Source organism: Cavia porcellus, unplaced genomic scaffold (genome assembly GCF_034190915.1).
Source record: "Cavia porcellus strain 051 isolate PalLab524CR breed Dunkin Hartley unplaced genomic scaffold, mCavPor4.1 scaffold_22, whole genome shotgun sequence".
NCBI lineage: Eukaryota > Metazoa > Chordata > Mammalia > Rodentia > Caviidae > Cavia > Cavia porcellus.
This window is the reverse complement of record NW_026947505.1, coordinates 37,493,857-37,514,097: the sequence shown is the minus strand read 5'-3', so window position 1 is coordinate 37,514,097 and position 20,241 is coordinate 37,493,857. Positions and strand designations below refer to the sequence as shown.

General features: G+C 34.7%; 1 protein-coding gene across 6 annotated transcripts in view; it reads right to left on the bottom strand.

Annotated features, from left to right (window-relative positions):
• The window catches only part of Pde10a (phosphodiesterase 10A), a 566,879-nt gene that overhangs the window by 98,507 nt on the left and 448,131 nt on the right, over window positions 1-20,241 (bottom strand). For all 6 annotated transcript variants that reach the window (XM_063233086.1, XM_063233084.1, XM_063233083.1 and 3 more), the window contains one exon: window positions 14,063-14,091. In XM_063233086.1, the coding sequence (XP_063089156.1) occupies window positions 14,063-14,091 (29 nt within the window). The remainder of the gene's footprint in view (window positions 1-14,062; window positions 14,092-20,241) is intronic.

The window sequence follows — 20,241 nt, the reverse complement described above, 5'->3', positions numbered from 1 at the left end:
CACTTCCACAATGAGTATTTTCTTAACTTTTGAATAGTCTCCAGGCAATGTAGGAATTTTTCCTCTTTTAATATTTGATGGAATTATCCAGCAGCAAAAAAAGCCTCATGTCATTTTTGGTGGTCTTTTACTAAATTTTCAATTTTTTCAGAGTAACAGTACATTCAGGTTTTCTAACTCCTCTTCAACCAATTTTAATAATTTATAATTTCCTCAATATTGATCAATTCTAAATTTTCAATTTATTAGCATATACTGTTCCCTATTAAAATATGAATGACCTCCTTTTTGTCTACATTTGTAATATTTTTCTAATTCCTAATTATTACATTTTCTTACTTCTTCAACACATTACTAAAGATAGTCTTTTTTACTGACTTACTTAAATAAGTATTTTTTGCATTAATGAACTATATTTTAACTTTTGGTCCATTAATTTCCTCATATTTTGTTAATTTATTTCCTTTGGTTTTTAAAAGTTTGTTTTTCTTTTCTTGTTTCTTTCTTTCTTTTCTTTTCTTTCTTTTTTTTTTTTTTTTTTTTTTTTTTTGGTTACAGGAATTTAACTCAGGATCTTGTGCTTGCTAGGCGGGTATTGCACAACTATATCCCCAGCCAAAAATTTCTTTTTAATTGTAAAAATTTTAAAAATTTGTAGAAATTATTTGCAAACTATACCTCTGACAAAGTGTTAATATCCAAAAAAGTTATGAGGAACTTAAAAAAACCTCAGTCATACCAAAAAATTCCGATTAAAAAATAAGCAATAGATATAAAGCAGTTTTGCTAACAGGTACATAAAAAAAAAAGGTTTAACATCATCAATTGCTAGAAAAATGCAATTCAAAGCCACAATGAGAGATCACCTTGCTTTACAGTAAGAATGGCTATTATCAAAAAGACAAAAGAAAAGAGAACACTTGCACACTGCTGGTAGAAATGTAAGTTCATAATGTCATTATGGAAGTCAGGATGGAGGTTCATAAAAAAAAAAAAATTAAAATAAAACTACCATATTATCCAGCACTCTCACTACTAGCTAAATTGAAAGGGAATAAAATTAGATGATGGAGGTATCTATACACCCTGCTCGTTGTTACCACTTTATTTCTAGTAGAAAAGAGATGGAATTAATGTAGGTGTCCACCTGCTGAAGAACAGATAATGAAAATCTAGCTCATATACATAGTGGAATAGTATTCAGCCATCAAAAGAATAAAATCTCCTTATCTATGACCACATGAATGGAATTAGAGTTCATTATGCTAAATGAAATGAGTGGGAAACAAAAAGGCAAGTGTGGCATGATCTCGTTCATAGAGGATCTGTCGGAGTTGATCTCATAGAAATTGAGAGTAAACTGATGATTACCAGAGCCTGGGGAGAGAAGATGAAGATTGATTAGTGATTACTTAGTTATACCTAGATAGGAGTAGGAAGTTCCATTATGCTATTACACAGTGGTGTAACTACGCACAATATATTATATAATTTAAAAAGCTAGGAGAAGTGTGAATATTTTCATTACATAAACAAATGATAAGTGTTTGAGGAAATACGTGTAAGTTGATTTAAAAACGACACAATGTATACACAAATCAAATCATCATATGGTGGTGCCATAAATATGTATAATTTTTATGTTTTAATCTGTGGAGTTAAAATAAATTTAAATTTATAATTTTAAGAAATCAATACATTTTATATTTTTTGAAAAAAGTTATTGTTCAAAAAGAATACAAAGTAGATATTCAAATCTAAATGTGATTCACATATACATGGAAAACTCTTTTAAATGTATCACTGTAGAAGACATAAAGATGTTTTCAAACAAAATGAAACATACATAATGCATGGAAATATGCTTATTTTGTTTAAACATGAACATTGGAAAAATGTCATTTATAACTGACATTTTAATGATGTTAAAATGAATCCAGGAAACCTGAGCAATAATATAAATTAAATGCCATAAGTTAGTCATATTCTCTGATGTAGTAATATAAGATTCTTTATTTTTCCGTAAGAATTTTCTCAAGAATTTCTACATACATAAAGATAACTAGTCTACTAAAAATTAAAAATAATTGAAAGATACAACAATAAAATGAAAAAGTGGAAAATTCTTATATAGATGCTTAAAAAGTATTTTTGATACTAAAGACAATATTGAGTTAATATAATTAAAACGTATAGCATAAGGTAAAGTTAAAAATCAAAATAGCATATGCATTGTAATTACAGCTACTGAAGAACACAAGTCTGAAGAAGAAAAGAAATACTCCTGACTGATATCACTGGCTTTTTAATATATAGAGACATGGATCTGATCCTTTTAAAAGGAAAATATAAGTGATTTTAATAGAATGAATGATTTTTAGACAAAGTGGATGAGCAAAGCACAGGTGTTTAAGTAGTCTGTTAGAGAAGTTATACTGTGGTACTCTACCCAAATATAGAAATAAGAAAAGAGGTGGACACACACTTTGATGTAGACTAACAAAACAACAAAACCTTCATATCAGAGGCTTATTATTCTCATAAAAGTAGAGGCAACTATAAGTAAAGGATGATGGAGGGACCAGGGATTTAGCTCAGTAGTGTAAGCGCCTGCCTGGCAAGTGCAAGGACATGAGTTGGATCCTTGGTACCAAAAAACAGAAAAGAGTGATGGAAAGCAGGTTTAGGATTGATGATTAACTAAAGAGAAAAAAAGAACTCTAGGAAGCTCATCAAATCCATATCACCAAGCACAAGCAAGAAGTACCCTTGTCAGCAAAGAAATTCCATAAATGACACAAAGAAAAATGTAATCATACCAACAATCACCATAAAAGTGGTGGCACTCAGAGCCATCTATGGGGAATGTTTTAAGATTACTGCAGTCTGACTTTAAGTATTTCTATTTACAGAAAAAGTACATGCTTCCATAAGAATTATCTAGTCTCTGACTTAATGACTTCCAAAAAGCTCAGGTACTCTTAATTTTGAAGTCATTCATTCATCTAAGGTAGTGATATTATGCTGTTTCTCAGGTTCATATAGAAAATTTAGAAATTCTCAGTTTTACACATTCAGTAACTGAAAGTTATGATCATAATTATGTTGCTTAAATTTGAAGTTGCAGGGGTAGCTGACAATGCTGATACTCCCATTTTGAGGAAGTCTTTGACACACTTTTGTTTTCAGAGATGATGCATTTGAAAGAGTGATAGTCACAGATCATCCCTTCTCAGAACTTACAGGCAGAAACAGAAAGGTCTCAGGCTGCTCTCTAAAAACAGATGGCCAGGGCCGGGATTCAGCTCAGTGGCATAAGCACCTGCCTGGAAAGCACAAGGTCATGAGTTCAATCCCTAGTATTAAAAAAAAAAAGAAAAGAAAAGAAAGAAAGAAAAGAAAAGAAAGAAAGAAAAAAAAAGAAAAAGAAAATTAAGAACAGGTGCGCATCAGGAAAGCTCTCCCACAGCTACCTCATCCTCAAAATTGTCAAGCAAAAGGGTTAAATCTCTAGAAAGAATATTTTTTCAAGGAATTTGAATGGCATGAGAAAGTCACTTGAGTGAAATCACAAAATATTTCTCAGAGAACTAAAGTTCAACTTATCCTTTTGTGTAAAACTTAACATCGCTTTCTTGGTTCATCTTTGTAGTAAATACACTTTGAAGGAAAAACAAAGCTTCTTTTAGTTACCTTCTTGTTAGGCTAAATGAGTTAACTCCAGCTTAACATTTTTAAGCATTCAGGCATCCATCTTACAGCCTACATTCTTGAGTGACATTATTAATACAAAAATTTTTTTTTTTTACTTCAACAAAATAAAACTGTGACATTATGATGGAAAAGAAAATCAGGCCACTGCTAATGCTTCTCTTTCCATCTCAGAGAGGCTGAAACCCACCTATGCCCCAGCTACATATGGACCTCCATTCCCTGCTGTTCCATCTATCCACCCATCTGGATGCCTTCTCAACCCTCGCACCCTGCTATAAACTCACTACTTTGCCTGAAAGCTCACTATCACAAAGAAACTCCCCCCAGGGGAACAATATTTTTCTTTCTTTTTCATCCAAACTGCTATCTCCCTTCTGCTTTCTATAGCAAAACTGGTAGCCATGCAATAAAGGACTGGGCAGGATGTGTATGCTTTGGGGTAGGTATTAAATAGACAATTTAACAATGCACGGTGGTGCACACCTGTAATTTCAGCACTTGGGAGGCAGAGGCAAGAGGACCACCACAACTTCAATGCCAGCTTCAGCCAGTGAATTCGGGGCCAGCATGATTTGTATAGTGAGACTGCATCCCAAATCAATCAATCAATTAATCAGTCAGAAATTCCTCAAATTCAGCAACAGGTGTTTCATTAATATGAAGAACACCCGGCTGCTTCCACAAAAACAATTATTTTAAAAGTGTCATGCTACGGCCTTCTCCCCCATCATTTTGCTACATAAGCAAAGAAAAGCAAAAAGAAGAAAACTAAATTAGCAATGAAACTAAACAAGAATGGTCATCATACTCCACAGTATGTCAAGATAACTGCCAAACAAAAGGATGACTAAAAACTCCCCTTCTTTCAAAATCGATATTGTTTCATAAACTGAGTGAGGAATATTTGGGGGAAAACAATGAACAGAGGTTCTCAGTTTAATACTGCCTGAGCTGGCAGTATTATTATACTATTTCTGCTACAGAGACACACTGAGCAGAAACTCCAAGAAACTTCAAGATTCACTAACAAATTTGAGCATTCCTTTAACTTGGCACACAGACACTAGATGGAATGGATACAGTCATACTGTTTACCAAGCCAAGTTAAAGGGAAGAGGAGATAATGAAACCTAAATTCTAGTCCAGCAATGTGTTTCACTCTCCCGTGGGAACATCCACAAGACCAGTTCCCTCAGGCCACTCTCAGTCACTCCAAGTTCAACTGATGCCACTGACCCTCATTATCTAGCCTTTTGACAGCATCTGACACAGACATGGCAGACAATGACGTGAGCAGTCAACACTGATGAAGAAAATCTGGCTCCAATATCACACCAGTCATTAAGGGTAAACAAACATTAAAAAATGAAATCAATAAATGACTCCTTCCACATAAAATTATTTTAAAAATACAAAAAAAATTAAATGGTTTGTAAGTATTTTACCAGCATACATAGGATAAAAGCTGCTTTTGGTTCTCACAGGGGGAGGAAAATATGCAAAATGAACCTCAGGAAGTCTTTGGTTTGTACTGTCAACATTATTCAAGAAGAATAAACTATTATTCAATTATCAATTATCAGTGAGATCACAAGACACACTGAAATGAAAAAAAAGCACCCAAAATAAAATTAAATGTTAAATAAAAGCACCAGTATGAATTTAAGCAGAATAAGAAGCCACAACGAATATAATCATGCTGCACAAGTTCAAATCCAGAACACAAAAATAAATGTGAGAGGTTGTAAAATGCATCTGGGACAAACAGGCAAAGACTAGAAAGAAACAGGTATTTAGTGACCTGCAAAAGGACAAAGCAATAGGGAAGACCAAGCACATCAAAAAGCAAAAATAATAATATCCCAAACCAAAAAAGGGCTTTGAACATAATTGAGAAAGTTCACCACATTCTGTATAGTAATAAATGATAAAACATTTACCCATGACCTAGCAAAAAGAATGAATTCTAAAAGCAAATGATAGACTTACAAAAATTCAGAAGTGAAAAAACTCAACATTGTTAAGGAAGAAAAATGAAAATGGGATCAGATTTCTCCTTCAAAGTTTTGTAGTTACAGGACTATAATGGAGAGATCTACAACATTTTGAGGGACAAAGACTGTTTTCAAAAGTTCCTGGCTACCATGTGGCATATTCTAGGAATTCTGTGCACAGATATTCTTACCTTGATGTTTCCTCTCCATGTTGTCAGGAATCATTTTACTAATAAATTAGAAACACTTTAACTACCATATAACAAAAGGATTAAAAATGTTGATTAGATGAAAACTACAAATAAAGACTAACCAAGCCTCTCCTTCCTCTGCCCAGATTCTGCAGTTTAGTCTCTCCCTTCGCTCAGTTAGACTTAGCCACAATGGTCTGCTCACTGTACCAAGAACACATCAGGCCCCACATCATCCAAATCAGGTCATCCGCATAATAAACACCATTGGACAGGACTGAGTGTCCTGGAGAGGTGACTTGATTAACTTTCTGATGTTCAGTGGAGTTCAAGCGGTGGGGCCCAGGTGGACTTGAGGCACTGGCGGGAATGCTTTTGGAAGGTATACATCTTGCTGGTCTTCTTCTCTTCTGCTTCCCCAAACCCATAAACTAAGCAGCTTTGCTGAGCTGTACCTCACCACTATGCAATTCTTGCCTTGGAGCTAGCTGACTACAGACTGAAACATCAAAAACTGTGAGCCAAAATAAATCTCTCCTTTAAATTTTAAGTGTCGGACATCATATCTCAGCGGTGAAAATTTAATAATACATCTTGAATGATATTCCTTGGTTCTCTTTGGGGTCTCTCTTTCTCTTCCAAAGGCCCTTCCTCAGTGTCTACCTGGTAAGTCTCCTTGGCCACACTCTCACATACTCAGCTCAGCGCTTCCTTCTGTGCTTTCTCATTGCTTATGGCCACAACCCTTCTTTGTACTAATCATGGTGCACAAGTTATTCATTTATTGTGATGACTGACCCTAGTAAATCCCTACATTACGAAATTATCTAGAGGGTAGGAAAGTTTCTTCCTTGTCTAGTTTCTTCCTTGACATTTTCTAACAGCTTAGAAAGGTAGGTGCTGAGTTAATATTTGCTGACTGAATTATGTCAGTGTCCGATTAGGAAAATGTATCTCACTGGTCAAATATGTTTATTTCAACAGTTATCTGGCAGTGTCACATTATTCACATACATGGTATTTCTACACTTAACATTATTCTTGGTGTTATATTTTTGAAAAGGGGAAGGAGAAAACAACTTGCTTCAAAAGTTAGAGATAAAGGTAATATGTTACACAAAAGAAGTAAAATTGAGACTTAATAGGATGAGATGGGTCAAAATGACTTGAAACAGCTGAAATAAATGTACAGTCAGTACTACAGTAGGGGATAGCATTGGGTTACAAAAACTCTTTCCATACTTTTCTACTGTAAATCTTATTTTAGCTTATTAGTAGTTTCCTATGGTCTAGCCATGCTTGGGAATACAGGAAGCAATCTTTGTGTTTACTTGCTTGGCAAGACAAACAGCAAGGTATGCGAACCTGTACAAAGTGTCAAACTGAGATTTTTTACTTACACAATGCTCCATCTAACAGGTTTTGCATAAGTTTACCTGAGACTCATGGGGGTAATATATATGCACATTGTTTTGCTATGTAAACATATACTTTATCATAATGCAGTGTGGGCATGGCTCATGGTGGCTGGGCCCAGGAAAGCAGGAACTCATCTGTGCATTCACCCATTGGAAGACAAGGCAAGGTGTGTTCAGAAGCACTAAAGAAATAACAGTTGTGCATTTATAATTTTTTTAAAAGGTTTTCTTTTGATTTTTCTGGTAGAAATAGTCTAATTAAGTAAAATGGCACATGAAAAACCAGATTTGCAAAATTTGGACAAGGTCAAAAATGAGTCATCAGGTGCCTCATACACAGACAATAATGTTGGCCATGAGAGCCAAAGTTCTGGGACAATGAAATGGAGCAAGAATCAGCTGATACAGATAAAGAGAATAAAGACTTCCCTGATTTAGATGACTAGGAAAACAGCAATGTTACTACATATTTGACTAATCAAAATGGTACAAAATGGGCATGAAACCAAATGGAATGAGGCAGTGCTAGAACTATTCCTGAAAACATAATGAGGACCTTGTCTGGGGTGAAACCTGTTGGATAGAACATGAACATTGCCATCCACTGTTGGAAATTGTAACAGATAAAATCAAACAGATGAAAGATGTTGAGAAATATACAAATGATGAAATACAAGTAAAACATTCTGTATACACCAATAGCCATATTAAAAAATGTATTTAATATGACTCACTAGTTGAATTTAAAGCATTAATACCTCTGTTGTTCTTAGCAGGGCTTTCTCATGGTAATTGCAGGAATGTATAAGACTTATGAGTGTGGTACTGAGTTTTTCAGAGTAACAATGACACTGAGGAGGCTTCATTCAAAATTGTCTAAGGTTTGTTGATAACCATGAAAGAAAATAATTTATAATCTGGCTGCTGTCTGCTCATTGTCTGAGAGTTTTGTCTCAAAAAGTCAAGCAATTTACACACCATCTGAATACATGACTATTGGTGAATATCTTGCAGCATTGTGGTTGCTGTAGATTTAGGCAGTATATGATGGTGGTGTGGCATGTACTGATGAACAATGGTAGGAAAGGAAATGACTCGGCTCCTTTGTTTCTCTAACTGTACTAAACTCTTGACAAAACTGAAGCCTTAGATGGTAATTTTTACAACAAAACCAAAGCAAGAGTAGATATGTCATGCAGCCACTATGCTGTCACTCTGAATGCAAAGCATTGGACAATAGTTGTGTTTTATTCAATCCTAAACATGGATGACATAAATAGTTCGATAGCTTAGAAAGAGAATACCAAGTGAAAAATAAAGAAATTTTCTTAGATGCCTGGGACTGGACTTCATAAGAGATCATTTACAACAGAATAAGAATTAAATGTTTCTTTCCAGGGAACTACTCAAAAAAATTGTGGAAGACATTGGTGAGCTGACAAGTGAATAGGCAGGTACAATATCACAAAGACATATACCACAATGGGAACACCATAAAGATGTCAATTGAGCCCTACAAAAAATGACAGGAAAATAAAACATACACATTATCAGTGCAAGTGATACTTGTCCATGGAACATGCAGTTGTCATGTGTAAAGACTGCCCTGAGTGTGACAGCTTAAGTAAAGATTGCTTCTGTGGAGGACCTCTGTTGGTAATTATGTTATAGTTCACATAGATTTTTATTTCTGATGTTATCTTTTAGATTTTATAAGCAAGTAAATAGCTGATGTGAAAATGTTGATGTCTCTTCTAAGCAGTCAATACATATTTGACATTTTATTTTATTGATAACTTATTTTCCTGCTAAGTGCAACAGTGTACAATAATAGTAGAAAAGTTTCTAACAAAACAAGAAGACGAGAGAGGTGATAAGAATGACCTGCCACTCAGGAAAGGAAAGGTAACACACGTGCTGTCAGTGTAAGCCAGACATTTGCATAGAATATGCATTTTTCATGTGTGAAGTCTGCCTTCGGTATGACAATCAAAGCAAAGATTAATTTTGTTGTAAAGTACTATTGGTATTTTCATTGTAGTTCTTATAGGAATTTATTTCTGAAGTTATTTTTCAAGTTTTGTAAGTAAGTACACAGTTGATCTGAAAATGTTGATGTTTATTTTAAACACATGAAATCTATTAAGAACTTAATACTTTATTTTATTAGTTTATATTCCTGTTAACTAAACATTGTATAATAAGAACTATAATAAGAACCTCCTGACAATACAGCAAGACCAGCAAGATGTAATGTATGTCCTACAAAAAGGCCAAGAAAGCAAAAGACACATTATCAGTGTGACACATGTATGGGGACCACGCTGTTGTCATGTGTGATGAATGCCTTAGATGTGATAAAGATTATCCTGTGATATATTTATATTCGTATTTTCATCATAGTTCATTTTTATTTTTGTTGTTATTTGTTAGACTTTGAACATCAAAAATCAGTCAATGTTGAAAATTTTGCTTTTTATAAATAATATAAAAATAAATATAAAACAAGTATAAATTAAATTAAAAATAAAATTAATTAAATATAAATACAAATATAAAATATATAATTCAATACTGTATTTCTGTGATATTTTTCCTGTTAAGTACTCATTATTTAACATAATAAAACACAGGGTTGGGGATACAGCCCAGTGGCACAGTGCTTGCCTGACAAGCACAAGGTCCTGAGTTTGATTTCTAGTAGCAAATAATAATACTATAATAAGACTCATGAACTTAAAATAATTTATCAATAGAAATATTCTAAAGAATAAACATAGGTATTATATACCCACAACAATGTGCATTTAAGAAAAAAATTGGTATCGTACCCTTAAAATTAAATGTAAAAACAAGCAAAGTATGTTGACCAAGAAGCTTTTTGTTTCCTCCTACTTCACTACTTTCTGGTCCAACATTTCCTTTCCCATTTTTTCTACATCTATCCATGATCCATTGACTCCATATTCACAGTGTAGCCCTCAGAATCTTTACTCTGGTGACAAATTCCTTAAATAACAACATTTAGTCTCACATCTTTAAATACTTCCAAATATTTGTCCTGGCCTGTGAACTTCTCTCTGAACATGACCATATATACTTGCTTTCAAAATATTTCTAATTCCTTATCAAAAGCTTAAGGTCAACATGTTTAAAAACAATGTACTGATTTTTAGTTCTACTCAATTCCATTCCTTTTTGGTCTTTACACAAAATAGTTAAGACAAAAACAGTGAGAGTTTTTAGTGCTTCCTCTCTTCTCAAACAACCTGTACAAGCCCTGGAGGAGCCTATGGGATTCTCCTTTTGTGATCAACCTCAGCTTATGTCCCACCTGCATAACCCCAATCCTAGATGCCCTCCTTTCTCCCTATCCTCCATGGGTCTGGGTTCCCTCTTTCCACTCTTACCTCTTTCTGCGTATTCTCTGTTCAGCAACTATAAAAATGTTAATTTCAATGTAAGTCAGATTCCTGCATTCCATTTGATTTATCCAAAACAGCTTCCACATCTTCCCAGAATTAAATCTAAAGGATGTGTAACAGACCATATGGCCTTCAACTCCTCTATTCTTTTCTAACCTTGTTTCCTACTTCTCTTTCCATTAGTCACACTGCTCCAGCCTCCTGACCAGCACTATGGGCCTTAACAGCTATTGTTTCCTCCTGATGGCCAGTTCTCTTTAGCTCCTGCCCAAATGCCAATTTACCAAAATTAACCTCTCTTGACCACCACATATATACAGTAAAAGACTGTCCCTAATGCACTGCAACTCATTATCTCCTTATTCTGCTTTACTATTACATGCACTTATCACTGATATCACAGTATTTATCACAGCATTAATCACGGTATTTATCATTGGGGCATTTAGCTTCTTGACTGTGAAAATCAGAATATTATTTTTCTCAACATGTGTTTTCAGCACCCCAGAACAATGCGTGGCATATAAATCTTAATATTTGCCAACTGATGGTAGGCAAAAGGGCAGATGGAGGGAGCAAAGGAGGGAGGGCAAACTAGGAAATATGAAGCGAAGAAGTAAAATTAGAGATTGCTCTTGATCTCATCAAAACAAAAAGCTGAATAGCCAAAAATGATGTATGACTTTTTTAAAAAGCTAATTCTCCCTTAGAATTTATCTATATGGTATAGACTCAAAACCAAGACAGTATTTGTCCCCCCTCATCTTATCAGGATTAGACCCCAATTGGTCTAGTGTATGCTATTGTTACTAGACTTAAAAAATATATTGATAATATATAGCTCATCCAGGAACTGTCATCCCAGATCTTAAGAAAGCATACAGGCAAAAAAAAAAAAAAAATTAAAAAGATATTTTACTGACACATAAAGAACCAAATCCCTGTACTAAAAGTTACATGTGCAAAAGGATGTACAGCCTCTCGTGAGGTACTACAAAGTCAAAACTAACATGAATGGAATTTAATTAAGGGGAAGCCACTGGTGGAATCTAGGAGATAAAGAACTTCACAATGATGGGCCACATTTCAGGAGTCAAACAATCCATCTACCGAGGGCACTCTTTGATAGAAGATGTGTTCAAATGGAAACTGTAGTTAGTCATCATCTATGACAAAGTAGCCATTGGTATTTCTAAATCTAAATTCAAAAAAGTAGTACACTATTTTGATAGTAAAATATAAGTATTAGTCAAATAAATATGATCAAGATTCAGGAAAGAAAATTAGAAAGATCCTGACATCTGATACCATTCTAGTTCACACACTTAGCGTTTCTCAGAAATGCAAGTTTCTCTTAACTTTGATGTAAATTGGCAGAAGTGACTCTTTAAAATAATCATTTAGAAGTCACTATGTATAGCTTCATCACTGCTCCAGAGGGCCTTAAAGATGTTCTGTGGTGTTAACTTGACAATGTCTGATCACATGATGTGTCCTCTGCCTTTACCTGGAAACAGGCACTATAGGGTAATGTGTTGTACACTGGCATTTCTGTACAATGTCTGTACAAAATGGCATTTCTGAACCCAAGATGCCTGGCATCAATATTGCATAATTGAGTATATACAAATATATGAAAGAAAAAGTTTATTCTTTGCCTAGAAGGTAATTACAACATGATTTATATTTGACCGAGTAGGATACAATAGCAAAATCAGTCCTGATACTCTGATGCAACTTTATATTCTAAGATAGTGGAGGCTAAGTAACAGTTTTCCATTAAACAAGTAAAGAGAGTTAATATACAGACATAAGCAAAGTATCAGAGATACAATTATAATGATTCTTGTCACTAGGGTAGGATGTAAGGAAAACATCTGGATGGATTGCAACCAATCGGGCATTCCTTCTCTTACCTTCCTTAAAAATAACAACAAAGTCTAAAGTCTTTTCAAGTTCTTGAAGTTTAAATTGTATGCATATGAAAGTCTGGGCTTCTTTTTTTTCTAAAACAATTATTAATGAATATATTGGAGTTTTCTTCCTACTAGACCTTGATTTATAAAATACATGGTAAAGTGTCAGAAAATCAAGACGAGATTTGCCAATATAAATATCCCAACATTGTATGACTCTGTCCCAGTTAATTTGTGAAAATTCCCTTTTGCCTTCAAACATCACATCATAACATTTTCTGTTGCTCCTAGAAGATGCCAAAATTCTAGGTAAGCCTCCCCCTCTTAACACATCTTGGGGCACACAGACTTGGCACTTCTCCTACTGGGAACTCTACAAATGTAGAATAAATACTGGAAATATCTGAGAGATCCCCGAGTCTCCCAGAAAGCTTAGGAGTCTGTTAGGTTGCTATGCACAGAGGAAATTCTGCCTAGCCACTAGCTCTGAATGAAGCCTTGGCCCTCCCTAGTCATTTTTAGAGATTTTCTTCAATATATGATCAAAAATAGAATACTATATCTGCATATGTAATTCTATTAACAGCTTTCCAGTTTTAAAGAAAGATCAATTTTTTATATCTGATTGTATCAGATGCAATTCAAACTGATTATTTTCAATATTCAATCTACACTTAATATCTGTGCACAGGAAACAAGATAATTTTCTCTAACAAAATTACATATACAGGTAATTCTATAGTGTTAAATGATATGATACTGCTTTCAGTATTCATTTCCTCAAGCTTTTAAGTTTTCTAAATCTGTAGAAGGTAACACTAAGTATCTCTCTAGATCAGGAAAATAGTACATTTAACATTTAACATATCTGGAAGTACTGAGAAATGCCTCACTTTTATCACATAAATTCTCTTTTGTTCTCCTAAACACAAAATTCATGAATTGAAAATCAGGTATGAAGCACATAAAATATTAAATAAAGCTACATGAGAGTAGTTCTGTGACAACCTGTGGCTTCCTCTACTTGGCCAGAGCTGATGTGGCTATCTTAGAGTGCTATGCTCAAGCTCCTTACCTTCTGTCTTTTTAGTAGAGGACAGAAACTCAATCTTTGTACACAGACTCCCCACTTCAAAATGTTGGGCACTCGTGCAGAAAACCCCATAAACATGTGTGTGCCAAGAGAAATGCAGCTGTCAGTGGTATTCAGTCTTGCGGCCTTCAATTGGCAACATGTCTCTTCACTGACTTTATTCTGCACAAATCAGTAACTTTTTGAAGCAGATACTTAGGTTTTATCATTGCTTTTCTAAACATAACATATTTTAGTAGGGAGAAAATGTACAAAAGAATTTCTTATTTCCTATATGTGACAGTAGTAGAAATTATATTCACATTACTTACCCTGCTGACTTCCTTAGGAGTCGAGTCATCTGGAGGATGGAGAAGGAAGGGGAAAACACAATTAGAAACTGATCAGGATCTGAAATACAGACTATGTCATTCACTCTCAAATTCAAGGCACATTGGTAGTGCTGCCTCAGGAAATCTTTAAATTTGATTTCAAGAAAACAGTAAAGTTTAAATATAACACACTGAGAGACATATACAGTAATTTTAGAGGGAAAATGTAGTATCACCATCACAACCTTCTTCCAGATTCACTCTTTAAGATTCTAAAACAGAAACATCTGCACATTTCGCCACACTGTGGCTTATTAAACTATAAGTTACCAACATTTACAGTATTTCATGTGCTATGCCCACAGCAATATACCAAGGGACCACTGATACTTGAATTATGAAGTTTAATTCCAGAAGAATTGGTGAGCAGCTCTGGTAAAGTACGTGTACTAGAACCCCTTCCTCCCCAGCCCAGCTAGTATACTTCAGGTAATAGTATAGTATAGTATAGTATAGTATAGTATAGTATAATACAGGTAATAGTTCTGGTTACAGTTCCTGTTGCTTTTGTTTCTTAGAATTGGCTGATCTCCGTGATGCATAGCTGAAAATTATGATGCATACTGTAAGAACCAATCCCTGACAAGCCATTCTGCCTCTGTACTTCCTTTTTGTTTATCTCATATAAGCCCTGGACCACCAGAGATCAGGGCCTCACATTTTGAGGAACAATTAATTTCTAGTCAGTGCCTATCTGAAGTTAAATAAATCTGCCTCCAAATCCTGGGTGTTGTTTTGGGGTTTCTGTTTGCCATTGCATATGGTGTGTCCTGCACAGTGCCCTGGTCAGGCAGTGCATGCTTATAGGTGGTATTTGCTGTGCCATGAGCCCATTGGTTAGGTTCTGTTGATGAAAGAACATTGATGGCTTGTGTCTGGGGCTCTAGGTGAAATTCCCAAGACCACTGGGGCTGGCTGCAGGCTTAAGAGCATGCCTACATGACCAAGAAAGTAGAAGAAATGACTGGCAAAGCTCAGCTCAGGCTAAGCTTGAACTTTTCATCCATGAGCAATGTTCTTAATATCATATACATCAGTCACTGATTCTGACCCCAGAGAAAGTGCCTTTGTGTTTATACTATCACATATAATGAAATCCAATAAGATACAACATGATAAAACGGATGGAGACAGAAGAACAAAAGCTTGATGGGACTTCAAATCAAGCTGATATTAAATCAGTACTAGCTATTATAATGTCTTGTTTTCATAGTACAAACAAAATTTTTATAGTCAAGGAGATAATATAGAAACCATTGTTCATTTTCTGTTAGTTGGTGCTAAATACCCTGTAACACTTTTACCCTCTTGAATGGTTTTACATTGTCTTGTTATGTTTGATAGTATACAAAAGCATACTCAAATATTTCAAGGAAAGAGACACTATGGTGATTACTGTTATGTAGGGTTATCTTGTGGTGAAACACTATGTTGCTTAAATTGTTCTGTTCTGACCTGTGTTGTTATGTCCTCTTTCATCTTAATCTCTCCCTTTTTTATATGTTTTTTTAATTAAAAAAAAACTCTATGCCTAAATTGGATTAACTAAAAGTGAAAGTAAATATTAATTTGTGCCTCATCTGGAAGTATGTTGAGACAGAGTCCTTTAAAATATCTTGATTCAGTATTTTATTATTACTTGCTATAAGTCATAAACAAACTATAAAACATTCACAAAGCTGTTGTAATAATTCCAAATACTCAGAAAAGTAGTACAATATCAGTAATACAGGCAAACAGATGAAAGAGGAAATTATTTTTAATTGGTGATTCATAACAATTGCAAAATATTGCATTTTAAGTACCTAGCCCACAGTTCTTACCAAGATGAAATTGTCTCAAATTCATTTTTTCCATTTTTAAAAATATTTATGACATTAAAATAATGTCACTTGTTCGTGTCTGGCTCATGCAAACCTCAGTTTTACTACTTAAGCAACAATTTTATTATTAAGTACAATAAAAAATTAATGAATTTGGTGTTTCAGGAAAAATCAGCGTTCTATATCAACTTGCAATAACGTCTATCATCTCCATGTCTTCTACACCAATAAATATGGCCAAGAAAGAAAAAAAAACAGTGCCTTTGTGTAGTCCTAGCAGGGAAGTGTTGCTGCGGTTCCATATGGCTCTATCAACTCTTTGCTAAGAGGTAGCTCTTAATGCAGTACTGCTGCCATATTGGCACTGTTCTATGGGTTGACAAGCAGTGTCATTTTGGGTCCTGTCTTTTTTAGCAATCAAACCTTGTACAAATGCCAACATCATGATACACTTCTGCCAGAAACTGAATACATTCTGTGTCACCACAAAACACAGCCTGATTTACCGTGACAGAGGCAAAAATATGCTGTATGTCTGTCTTACGGGTTCAGGCAAGGCTCTGGCTGTTCTTTGTACCTATCAAACTTGAATGTATATAAGATACCTCACTTATATAAATTTTGATGGAAGCTATTGAGGATTAAACCCAGAGCCTTCACACTGAGTTACATTTTCAGACTCGTTTTATTTTAAATTTTGTGACAAGACCTTGATGAATCACTAAGTTGTCCAGGCTAAGCTTGAATTTTTGATCCATGGGCAATTTAAAGTATTTGAAAGAAAACATTACTGGTAACTGATTTCTGGAATTTTCAAATTAAAAGCAGAGTTAGAAATAAATTTTCTTTTTTTCTTCAAATTAAGCAATCTCAATTTTTAGTTAATGAATTTCAAATCTATATCTAGAGATTTTAGTATACAAGCTAAGGTAATCAGTGAACACGTGAAATTTGCTAAAAGAAGAGAGCTCTATTTTCTATTTCTTGTATTTAGAATTTTCATTTAGTTGAACTATTTTGCCTAAGAAAATTTTATGTATGAGAGAGAGAACCCTTAATTTCTATAGCAGAATAGCCTTGTAGGAGCACACATGAAAAGTAACCTTCACAGCATCTCAGAACAGAAGCTCTAGTTGAAATATGCAGGCCTGCACTCTTGGCTTTATCACCTCAGGCATGGTGCCCAACTTCTGGAACCCTACTAGTCTGAAATGAAAAGGGGTCATAAAAGAGTGTTTTCAGAGTAACAAGGAGTATGACCACCTCCCATGCATGTAGTTCACGATTCCTTGGATGCTATGCAAAGCTCCAGGTGACAAGATACTAATCAGCAAGCTGCAGGTCCTGTGGCTTCCACCATGCACTGAACCTTGGGGACTAAACCATATCAGCCACCAGAGAAGCTGGTTTTGACATGAAAGCACTGGGGATCATGGAATTGAAGAAAACTGTCATGGTATCAGAATTTGCATCATCCGTGATGGTTGAATTAGCAACAAAATAGTTCTCACAGAGGACACTAATGTTTAAGCAGCATCCCTGTTTGCCAGGAGCTTTATTCTAGTAAGATGAATAAACAAGGGAACAAGTACAATAATTTCAGAAAAGGTTCATCCATGTTTATTAAAAACACTTTGACTTCTTTTAAAAAAAAAAAAAAAAGGAGAAAACTTTTACACTTTTACAGCTTTTGAAAGCAGGACTGTTTCCTGGAATGAAAGAATCACTAGGGATTTCATTAAAGTAAGTACAACACACCTTTCACAGTAAGTACTTAATGGTGAGCTTTTCTTGATAAGTACTCAGTTTTAATATTATGAAAATCCTTGTAAATGTATGTAGATTTGCGCCTTTATGATAAAAAACTTGTATTTCTATTTTCTTTGATATAAAATGGTATTTCAGCAATGAATGCACATTTATAGCAAGAGCTTAAAGGAATTTAAATCACACTGATTGACATCACAGGGTACATATAGTACCAATTTGGTCCAAGTTCTTTTGCCATTTGTTATCATCTTATTCTATGCTTAGTTTTGAGAATGGGGTGAGGGCTCCCATTGCAACTCATACAGTTTAAAATCAGTAAAAAAATTACTGTATTCTCTTACTATTTGATCCACAAAAACTGCAAATAGAAGTAAAAACCACTGGTCAAAAGAAATAATAATTGAAAGGAAAAAGTACAATAAGCAAAGTAACTTCAAACATTATTATAAGAAGTACAAAAGGGCTAGAAACTTGCCCTTTAAAAACAAAATTACCACTCAGAAAAAGGTGAAATCTAGAATTAAAAACTCTGCAACTTACATTTTATAAAATTCATATTAACATTTTACATAAAATAAAGATTAAAATGATTAGTTAAAAAGTCCACAGCAATGTCAAAAGATGAATACTTAATACCTTTCTGGTAAATTAAGATTGAAAAGCTGCATTTTCCATTCCAAGTTGTAACTCATGATTTTCATTAGATCTAACAGAAAAATTCTAGTGTTCTGAACAATTTCTACTTCTTGATTGTTCATTTCCCTCAGGTTTAACATGAGTTGATTTTACTAAATTTTGCATGAATAATCCCTCTACTTTTAATGTTCCTTCCATAGAGTGAGAGTCCACACAGTCTAAAGTGCACTGCACATATTTACAGAAGTGAGCGCTGTGGGGGAGACATAGATGTTTTATTCCTAGAAAGACTGCACTCTTCTTCAAGATTCTCCATCTCACTTTGCTGTTCACATGATAGTTATACTAGATTACTAAGTAGAACACACTTGCTTCTTCAGCATGAGAAACAAGTATTTCCCTTGCAAATTTATAAACCAATCATCTTTTTCATCTCTCAAGGGTTGATACAGTTCCATTCAACTTCTCCAGCTCTTTCTGGCAAACTAGCATGACCACAGGGCTTATGGAAAGACCTAGATGGAAAGACAGCAATTTGTCTTCTAACAAAATTGCATCTTTTAACATTTAGTCCACAACACTTATAAACACCCAACGGGCATAAGTGCAATACACCAGTGGATGCCTGATGCCTAATGCCTGATGCCATAGATAGTACTAAATCCTATAATAAAATATCTTTCCCATCTTAACTAAATACTTGTCACATATCCTGGGCATAACTTTTGCAGTTTGAGGTGTGAGAGAGAAATTGGCATGGATTTTTTCCCTCACAGTGTTAAAGATAGTTGCATTCTTTCCATAGACATTAATAACTTTTAACACATGATTCTTTCTTTCCTTTTTAAGACAAAGCCTTTCATTTATGAAGCATTTTACAGCTTCTCTTTGACATATCCAAAGTGCCAACATTGCTATTCTTTTGCTGCACGAAGTTATTAAGGAAAATAAGGTTTACTTAAGCATGTTTGGTCCCATAATAATTTATCCAATAGACCCAAAGGCTATATGTGACTAAAGAATAGGTAGCATGTGCAGCATAGATATTCTGGTCTAACTGATGGGCACATCCCGGTTGGGATCCAGCAAGATGGTAGCAGGCTTTATGCCACACAGTACGGCTAGAAATTCAGACCTTATATATTTTCATTTAATAGTTTTACACTTTGGGTAATTGAAACTATGGAAAGTTATTTCTCAGCTAAGGGGAGACATGTCAAATACTGAATAAAGATCTCGGTCCAGTCAAACTAGAGGAAAGATTTAATCCTCACGCCTTTAAAAAATCACAAAGAAGAAAGCTCTTGGCTCTTGCTAATGGCAGCCATCCTGCCATCATAAGGAAATCAATTTAAAATCACTGGGAACCCAACAAAGAAAACAGGGGAGTGGGAAGGAGGGAAGCTACAAGGGCAGAGAGATGAGAAACACAGACAGACCGACAGACAGTGGGAAACAAACAGGCATTTATACCCAATTAATCACCCAAACTTGAAGCCTGCCTTTTCAGGGACCTAATAGTTAAGATTGTTAGCATCAGTATTGATTAAGCCAATTTTACCAGGCAAAACTAAAAACACTCAAGAGCATTTAAAAAAAAAGATGTTTCTAGGACATGATGTTTACACCATTACATTAATGCACAGTTATTTAAAACAGAATGCTTCTCATTTCTACCAAATAAATTATTTTGCTTAGGATTCAAGCTCTAGCCAACTGTTTGTACTCTAATTATCCAGAACATCCTCCTTCCTACTTCAATAAATCCGGCTTTAGAAGAGCCCTAATTTGTTCTGTTCACTCTTAACTCAGTCTTTCCACCATCAAATAATATTTCCTGAGCACTTAAGTGAGAGGCAAAGTTTTTTTGGAGGGAGGGAGGAGGTTAGT